The 9349-nt window shown below is 43.6% G+C and overlaps 1 protein-coding gene across 2 annotated transcripts in view; it reads left to right on the plus strand.

Moving 5' to 3' along the window:
• The window catches only part of znf407 (zinc finger protein 407), a 133515-nt gene extending 131486 nt beyond the window's left edge, over nucleotides 1-2029 (plus strand). Inside the window, exon 11 of one of the 2 annotated variants that reach the window (XR_012949542.1) lies at nucleotides 568-708. Coding sequence is in view for 1 of the 2 variants with exons in the window: in XM_076081474.1 (XP_075937589.1) it covers nucleotides 568-1397 (830 nt within the window). In the remaining variant the exon portion in view is untranslated. Of the gene's footprint in view, nucleotides 1-567 lie in introns of both variants that reach the window. The other variant, XM_076081474.1, reaches the window with a different exon arrangement.
• Nucleotides 2030-9349: the final 7320 nt, after the last annotated feature.

Here is a 9349-nt window from a genome sequence, read left to right on the forward strand (position 1 = left end):
CCGAGGCGTGAACAGAGTCCCCCCCCCACCCCCACCCCTCTTCACTGTCTCAAATTCCCATTTTCTGCATAGATTAGCCTACAAATGTCTGAGCCAGGCGCTGTTTAAACAATGGCGTTTCTAACACTGTTCCTATCACCTTGGAAACGCCATGGCAACCTGTGATCTGAGAGGGCACAGTGTGGCTCAATTAGCACCAGCCGTGTCTCACCACACTCTTCCGCCAGCCTAATATCTCCATATTCTGTCTCCTTTCATGCATTAAGTGACACAAATATGCGAAGTGTCGCATTACCTTTTATATCAACTTCTTTACAGCTTTTTTTTTTCCCTCTTTGTCACAGTGATGGATCCACAAACATAATAAGTTTATAAGAAGATTAAGAAAGAGGATGGCTTTAAACGGTTGTGTGGGACTGTATGTGCAGTTTACTTTTGGTCTTTTGGATAATGATCCTGACCATCTTTAGCTCCGATGGTCTTTTTCCGCTCGCCTTTCTACTCCGTTCTCCAGAAATGGAATGAAAACCCCAAAAATGCAATCAAATGTGTCTCTGTGTCCCCCAGGTATCGTGTCCAAGTCTTTCGAGTGCCGTCTGAAGGGTCAGGGGGCGACGTTTGTGGAAACAGAAGCCGTGGACTCCCCTGTGCACAATAAGGACTCATCGGAGGCGTCCGTCCACGACGAGCCGGTCCAGCAGGTCATCATCATCCAGGGCTACAGCGACGGGGAGGTGACCATCGACCAGGCCCTGGAGGAGTCGGCCGCTGCCACCTTGCAGACGCTGGCCATGGCCGGCCAGGTGGCGGAGGTGCTCCACATCACGGAGGACGGACAATTCATAGCCTCGGGCAGGGAGGTGGCTTCCGTGGGGGCCCACCTGGCCGGAGGCGGCACCCAGTACGTGGTGCTGGATTCGGGGGAGGCCAGGAAAGAGCTGCGGGCCATGGCTAGAGCAGGGGGACAAAGTCACATTGTCTCGGAGTCGTCCACGGCCCTGGACGCTCTGCTCAGCGCCGTCAGCGAAATGGGCCACCACGAGGAAAGGCAAGGGGAGGTCCTGAGCCCTGAGATAGCCGCGGCTGTGCAGAGCGTAGTGCAGCCGGACGTGAAACATCAGGAGGTGCGGGTCATCCGGCAGGACGGGATGCAGGAGGTGCTGCAGCTCGCCGCGTCCCAGATGATGAAGGAAGGCCTAACCCAGGTTATTGTCAATGACGAAGGAACGCACTACATCGTGACAGAGCTGGACAACTGCACCTTGCAGGTGGAAGGAGGCGTGTATGGAGAGGTCGGCGGAGGTGACGTGGAGATGCAGCAGGCAGAGCCGCAGGCCGGAGAAGAGATGGTAGTCTATCTGGATGGGACCCCTCATAATATAGTTCTGGAAGGGTAGCGGAGAGAGACATTTACTAAAAGACGTACATTTGTTGTTACATGTCCTTGTTCAATTGCGATGAAGCCTACATATTTTGTTTTTACATCACTTCTGTTTGTTTTTTACTATGCTCTCCTAGGCTACGCTAAACTCAGGGTAAACATCATTAATTGGGAGGGACAGTGGTGGAAACTGGTTTTGGTGCAAAGTGAGTTAACTTGCAATCCTCACATCCACCAAGACTACATGAACCACTTGATTAATGCCATGCAACTTCAGAAATATAATTTTTGAAAATGCATCTTATATTCTGAGTGACCATAAAGCAAAAATATCTATTATGCTCTTTGTTTTCTTTGATACTTTTGTTTAATATTACCTTCAGTTTTGTTTGTTAGAATTTTGATTTTGACACAATTATTAATTCTTGTCCATTTTCGTTCCCCGTACTTTGTAGAGATTAGCATATTACTAGTTATGAAATAACTTGTTGGACAAAAAAACTCCAAGACAGATCTTACAGATGATTTATATGTAATAAAACATTGTTGATAATTATATATCAGCTGCTTGTAAGCCCAGCTTTGGGGAAACCTCTATGAACCATTAATTCAATTTCATTTCTGACAATAAAAATTGAGTCAAATTTTTTTAAACTGTGTCCAGATTTTTTTTTCTTCGCCGCATTTGCTGTTAATCGTCATGCCGAGCATACATTTCAGCGTCAATAACCGCCATTCCATGTACAGCACAGCGCATATCCTACAAGCAACAAACATGCATCAGCTGATGGCTCCCATCATGCTTTCTGATCACTAACACAGTCATTATCATCACCATTATCATTATCGTCATCATGATCACCATCATCCTAATCGTCATCCTCTCCTCTCTCCCCCCATCAGGCCCATTCTGTTCATTGCACACAACACACTCATCCTTCTCCCCCCCCCACCCCGGCAGTCTTCAGCACTAGAGGGAGAATCAATATTCATTTAGGCCCCTACACAGGCCTGGTTTCTGATGGAGTGAGTGGGAGAGCAGTATGACGGCTGAAAAAACACAACGGCCAACCGCTGAAAGTGGCGAGACAAAGCACTCGTACACACAGAGGGCATCAAAAGATCATCCCTTCAACACACACACACACACACACACGCACGCCGAGCGAGAGAAGGTGGGCTCGGAGAGAAAGTGGTGGAGCGGTGGCCAGGAAAAATGAGAGGATTACAGATGGACGTTGAGGGAGGTGAGGCCAGAGAGAAGTGAAAGAGCGGTGAAATCCACAACCGCACAGACAGAAGGGAGCCTGTAATTTCACATAACACCTGTCTGCCTTTCAGCCTGGCTTTGTCTCCTGCTCTCAGCCCAGTGTTGCGTTTATAAACTCACACGGCCTCTTCGTGCTCATGTGTTCAAGATAAACACATTTAACAGTAGTCCCGTTCATCGTGTGAGCATCCATACGTTGCCTGTGAGCCAGAGTTTGTTAACACTCACTCAGTGGTAAAAGATGCAACTGTAACATGGTCTGTTTTGGAAATTGCTAAATAGCCATATGTTATTCAGGTTTGATTTCAAAATATGGAAAGCAGTGTGTGGGAGTGATGATTTTTTCGTACATTATGACTTGTCGACCAAAGAGTGACTTTTGTTTGAAGTCTTTCTAGAGGTAAGAAAAGTAGTCGGAGGAAAATCCCAGATTTATTTTGTGACCTCTCGGGTTTCCCACCACTGTTTACATAACTTAAAAATTTTTAGACAGAAATTCCAGATTCACTGAAATCCAGTTAATAGTTTTGCTGGTGTAAAATGATTCATTATAATATTTTATTTCATTTAGATTCATAAGTTTGAATCTGCTGCATCACATCTTAATGTTTAGTATGTGTTTGAATAACATGCTCTTTTAATATATGAATATCTATAGATCAACCACTGTAACGTGAGGGACCTGAGCTAAGCTGAGTTCATGCCCTCCACCAACATCTCCAGTTCACTGTGTGTGTTGGTGTTTTTGTTCTCAATAGGAATGTCCATCTGCGCCCGTGCTCGCACATTATGCTACATGTCTGGCCCAGTGATTGTGTACTGTATTGTGAGCGTCTCCGCCCTCCTCCTGTACGTCCCTAATCAGGGCTGGATGGCTCATTATTAACTGCAGCAGGCCACTCATGTGACATGGAAGAGAGAGAGAAATTAGCAGCTGTCACCCAGTGATGAGTTCATTTCCTGACAGGCCTCTGCTCTGAAGAGTCCTGCTGCAGCGGACCAGACGGCTGATGGAAACCTGCTGCTGATGCTTAATTGGAGAGCCGGAAAAGGGCAGGAGGAGGAGGGGTCGGCTCGGATGGAGAGATGAGGGCAAAGGAGTGGGAAGGAGGAAGTGACACATTACGGTTACAATGTAACTATTGAAAAATCCATTGCAGTAATTTGACTTCTTAATCACCAGTTTGTTGGTATTATTATGTCATTTAGTTACCTGGCATGCAACACATTATAATCATCTTGTGACACTACCCAGAAGTATGTAAAATAATTAAAGTTAGCTCCACTGATGATCAAAATGCTGCTTACTCTTTAATGCATCAGTAACCATTATTAAATAATATCACATGCAGTATATAATAATTATATATATATATATATAATTATATATAATATTGGCCTAAGATTCATTGGGTGGCTAGAAATATGATTCAAAATGAACGTTGCCCTGCATTTGCTGTGTGTGTAGGCAACTGGTTGCAAACGAGTCTCAGTTGTATACTTGTGCTATACTTATATACTTGTACCTTTTTTTGAATAAAGTCTTCATTTTCGCTTCAGAGACCGAGCTGAACAAAAATAGTTCAAATATAAATGAATACAGTCATAAACAATTGACTTAAGTTTTATTTTAATATGGTTTTATTTATTTTTGTCATTAGACACTACAGTTGTGATAACTTATTTTTCACCCATGCCCATCACTTACTAAAAATGACCGGAAGTTGTTGTGGTTCTTCTTCTTCTTCTTCTTCTTCTTCTTCTTCTTCTTCTTCTTCTTCTGTGTTTATTGGCGCTTGGCAAACCAATTTACCGCCACCTCCTGGAATTACTGGAAGATTTGCGCTGAAGTTACTAAAATGACCAAATACCTGCGCAATTTAAGAGCACGAGGGGACACGCCACCTTGCTCCATGCAACAAACAACGTTGAGCTTCTCAACATGTCGGAAACAGTGTGAACTAACATTAAGTTGAAACGGTTATTGAAGTCGAGCAGAGCAGAAGACAACGCATCTGCACGTGCCACGAGTCCGCCAGAAGTGCGCGTTTCACCTTAATTAGTTGCACTTCACTTGTCAATTATGTTATCCTAGTTCTGCTGTCTGTTAGCAACAAAGTAAGTGTCTTTAAATTAAACATATCCGGCGCTGAAAGTGTAAGTTTCTTCGTAGTATTCCCTATTAAAAAAACCGGGAATTTGTTCTAATGTGGAGTTGTTAGTCACTTTCAATATGTTGCTAGATGGTAAAACAGCTACTGTGTTCTACAGAAAGTTACAGTGTTGCTTCACTGAGAGAGTAAGGTTTGTGGCTTTAATATTTACTTCATAAGATGTGTGTGTTTTATTGCTCACTCTCATATTGGCTGAGCTGAAACAGTTAGTTCTATTTTAATGTAAATTGTGTTAATATATGCCAAACATATTTTGTCGGAACAAATAATTCCATTATCATTTGAGTATTTGGAATTGAACTAGAGAATGACAAACAGAAAACAGGGACTATAAGCCTGTTGTTTACATGCAGGTCAGGTCTTTTATTGAGGGAGGAGATCCAGTGAAGAAGATCCAACGACTCCAGTAGATGGCGAGCCTCTCGGCTGGATTTCCAGGAACTCTGATCCACGTTGCCCCTGAAACAGCTGGATGAACATCTGCTTTGTGGTAGGATCATGCCAGTCACCTGGATTGGCACCAACTCAAACACACAATATACTTCGAGTTTGCACCCTGACTCGTCAGACTCTGACAGATCAGACCTCCATCTGATCCGGACTCAAACGAAGTTGACCAGTTTCCCCAGTGGTCACCAGACACTGACTTAGAAGTACTAAAGTGTGGAGAAATCCCACATATGGACAAATGCACACAATGACTTAACTATACCAAGCTTTTCTTTGGTTTAGAGAGGTTTGTATTTGCCACATCCATTTAAATGTTGCATTTGTTTTGCTATTCAAACTCAAGTTGCATAGAACTGGATTCACTTGCGTTGTCGTGTTTATGGTTACTGCGCTCAAACTGTCTTCCTTTCGAACCTAGCGCGAGGTGTGCTTACCCATAAAAGTCTGTAAAAGTTCCACATAGTACTAGCATCTTGCGGGCGGAACAGCTGGTGCTAAAAGATGAATGCCTCTGCACTTTTTACTTTGAAGGCAGGATATTTACTTGTAATGTGGTGTTTGTACATTGTGCTACTCTAAGGAGGGGCTAGGTGGGAGGAGAGCGTAGAGTACTCAGTATGTTGGGTGACACACACACACACGCACACATATAAATGCACACTCTCATACATAGAAACAGTAACTTGCACCCTCTCCCGGGGGCAACTCTCATCACTCTCCTGGGGACAACTGAGAGGGACAGGAGTGTGGATGGGGGTCTCTTTCTCTCTCCTGCTCTCTCTGTTTCCCTGAGTATGATAAATATAGCAATTCTGTTTAGTCGCCATCTATAGAAAACATATCAGCCTGGGGATCATTTTCCTAATGTCCCTGCTATTAGTTTTGGCTTCCCTTTGGCAGTATTAGCATGCCGGCTGATATGCTCTGCTTGTGTGTGTGTGTGTGTGTGTGTGTGTGTGTGTGTGTGTGTGTGTGTGTGAGTGTCCTCGGGGCTCCAGGTACAATTCTATTAAACCCGACTTGTTTGTTTATTCCCTGTCTGTCTCCCTCTACATGTGCCCTGCTTGTTGGAACTTCAAATCCTGGTGTGTACATACATCCGTGCTAACATCGATAGGCCACGTAATGTTGCGTGTACAGTCGGAATCCGGTGTTTGTTTTGTTGTTGCTGTAAATCGATAGTTGTTCGAGGCAGAGGTGGAGTGCAGGGGAACTGTCCACGGTTCAGTTACGGTTCATCTCTTCCGTGGGAGTTATTATGGGAAAAGGGGGAGGAGGGGGGGAGGGAGGGGTATGTGGGGAGCCCTGCATGGCTCTCCTCCCTTTTCTCTTACTTTTCCTATGTGGCTCTGCATTTGTGTCTTTGATCATGTTAATCCCTGCCTAGCGCCCACCGCCCCCCCCCCACCCACCCCGCTCTCCCTGCCATAGACTCACTGCCACACACACCTCAGCGCCTGACAGAAATTGACAGCCCACTCTATCCCACACACACACACTCACACCCCCCTCCAAAATGCCATTCCTAGCGGCTTACCCCCCCCACCCCCAAAAAAGAACAAAATAATACACCCAGCACCATTGACCGTCTGCAGCACTTCATTAAGGAGAAGCCGTGATTGAAAAGGGATCTGATTAGCTCTCTGTGATGAGATAGCAACGTTTCAACCTTGAACCAGAAACAACTGTAAGTGCTTTTTAATTAGGCACACAACACTGTGGAATAGCACTTCAAAACATAAAGAGAGGGAGTGAAAGACGGGAGTGTCTCCAGCAGAAGGGGAAGTACATGATGAGGCAAAGAGTGGATCAGTGGGAGGCCTCTTCCCTCTGCCCTTACAAGAGCAACACCGTGCACATCATGCCAGAGAAACTTGGAATTGGAATTGAACTGAAATGCCCCTCAAAACAGTTCCAGTTTAGTTTCTTCTCCATTTAGATTCACAATATTTAAAATGATATAGACCTCCGTGAGGGTTCTGAAATGTTACGAGTTAAATCTACCTATCCTCAGTGTTGTATCGGTGGTCTTCACTGAGTCTGATTCGCGTGCATAGGCTCGGAGAAGTCGGCGCGCTGCCCCGCGCCAACACGCCACTCTGTTTAAATAGCAGATCTTCACTGTCAGCCTGTGATAACACCTTTCTACATCGCTGCTGCAGCCATCTGCTTCATGTCAGTCCTGCCATATAGGGGTTAATTCTGTTGGTATATTCATTTTATCAAAACAAACAGCATGACAGATGAAGAGGGGAAAAAAAAGAAAAGGTATAAGGTTTTCTCGATTCAGAAAATATTTCTCGATGAGGTGAAACCTAAATGTTTTACTTTGCAATCACCATTTACTGCGGGGTATGGAAAAGAGAAAATAACAACAATGTGCCAACACAGGAAATACGAATACATGATAGTAAAACTGTACACTAGATTTCTCTCTGACATCTGGATAAAAGCGTGTCATCATTTGGGTTCACTTAACTTCCCCACTTAATGCACATCACTTCAGTTGCTAGTAGGGCTGGGCAATGTATTGATATTGTGACATGAGACTAGATATCTTCTTAGATTTCGGCTATCGTAATATGGCATAAGTGTTGTCTTTTCCTGGTTTTAAAGGCTGCATGACAGTAAAGGGATTATTATACTATTATTTGCCTTTACCCACTTAGTCATTGTATCCACATTACTGATGATTATTTGTCAAAAATCTGCAAGAACGCATCTCTTGGATTATTTGGGGTTCTTTTATCGAGCTGTATTCACTGTGTCTAGCAAGCCACACGTCGGCTGGTTTACTACAGCTGTATGAACACAAAACAAACAGATTTCGCTGTGATTTTATTGCAATAAACCGATAAAATGGATGCTGAAATAACTACATAATGATGCAGATTTGTAAAAAGTCTGAATTCATGTTTTGTTAGTTCTCTTCGCAAGACGACAAGCAAATAACTTTTAAAACGCTTGTTTTCTCAATGGAGCTCGGATCGATCGGTGCTATTCTACGTAACGTAGCAGCTCCATCAACACTGAAAATAACGTCATCTCAGCGTAAATACGGCAGCGTCTTTTTCATTACCATATGGTTTATAGACATAGATTTATACACATAGTTTGTTCCGGTCTCTACTGATAGGAGGTATCGTAGAGCTCTGGGGGAACACAGACGGCTACAGTATTTATTTCCCGATTCAACGACGGCAGGACGTCAGAGATGACGGAAGAAACATCTCAACGCTGATAGGCTACAGCGTCACGCGATTGTTTTCGCCGAAGTTGAAATATTTCAACTCACGCGAATGGCGCGAAACGAGCGAATTGGCGTGATTGACGCGGATTTGCGTCATTCGCGCCGCACCATCGCCAATTCGCATCACTCCAGTCTCATCAAGTCTGTGCATAAACTTTGTATGTCGTCTACTCGCACGAATAATTCGCGCCGCGTTTGGTGTGAACGCACCTTTAGGCACAGCAGTGTCTTGAGCTAAATCATGAGCATGCTAATATGCTCATAAAGACAATGCTAACATGTTAATGTTTAGAAGGTTTAATGTTTTAGCTTGTTCAGAATCTTAGTTTTGCATGTTATCATGCTAACATTTACTAAATAGCACGAGTGCATCTGATCCAGATGGGAATCAAAAGTTTAACAATAATTTTAGTATTGGGTTAAGTATTGGGTTAATTGAAATTTTGACCAGGTGTAGGGTCAAAATGTTAAGATCACGAAAGTCACTACAATCTATCCTAAAGGGGATTGTGAATGTCTGTACTAAATTGTATGGCCATCCATCCAATAGTTATTGAGACATTTCACTCAAAACCAAAAAAGATCAAAAAGAAATTCAGAAGATCTCCAAAGTTGTTCGGATTCAATTTAATATTGAGGAAAAGAATATTGTTGTTGCCTACCTGAGATGAAAACAGCAGATTATACCCCATCTGTCCACCACCACCTCAACAAATATCATACCTGTTGTCTCTCCCATATCTTGTCAAAATCACTATCACTCTGACAATTTCCAAGTACATTCTGACTTTTCACATTTTGCTGGAGAACAAACATGGCTAACA

This window comes from Anarhichas minor, unplaced genomic scaffold, assembly GCF_050575085.1.
Source record: "Anarhichas minor isolate MPS153535 unplaced genomic scaffold, ASM5057508v1 ptg000080l, whole genome shotgun sequence".
Classification (NCBI taxonomy): domain Eukaryota; kingdom Metazoa; phylum Chordata; class Actinopteri; order Perciformes; family Anarhichadidae; genus Anarhichas; species Anarhichas minor.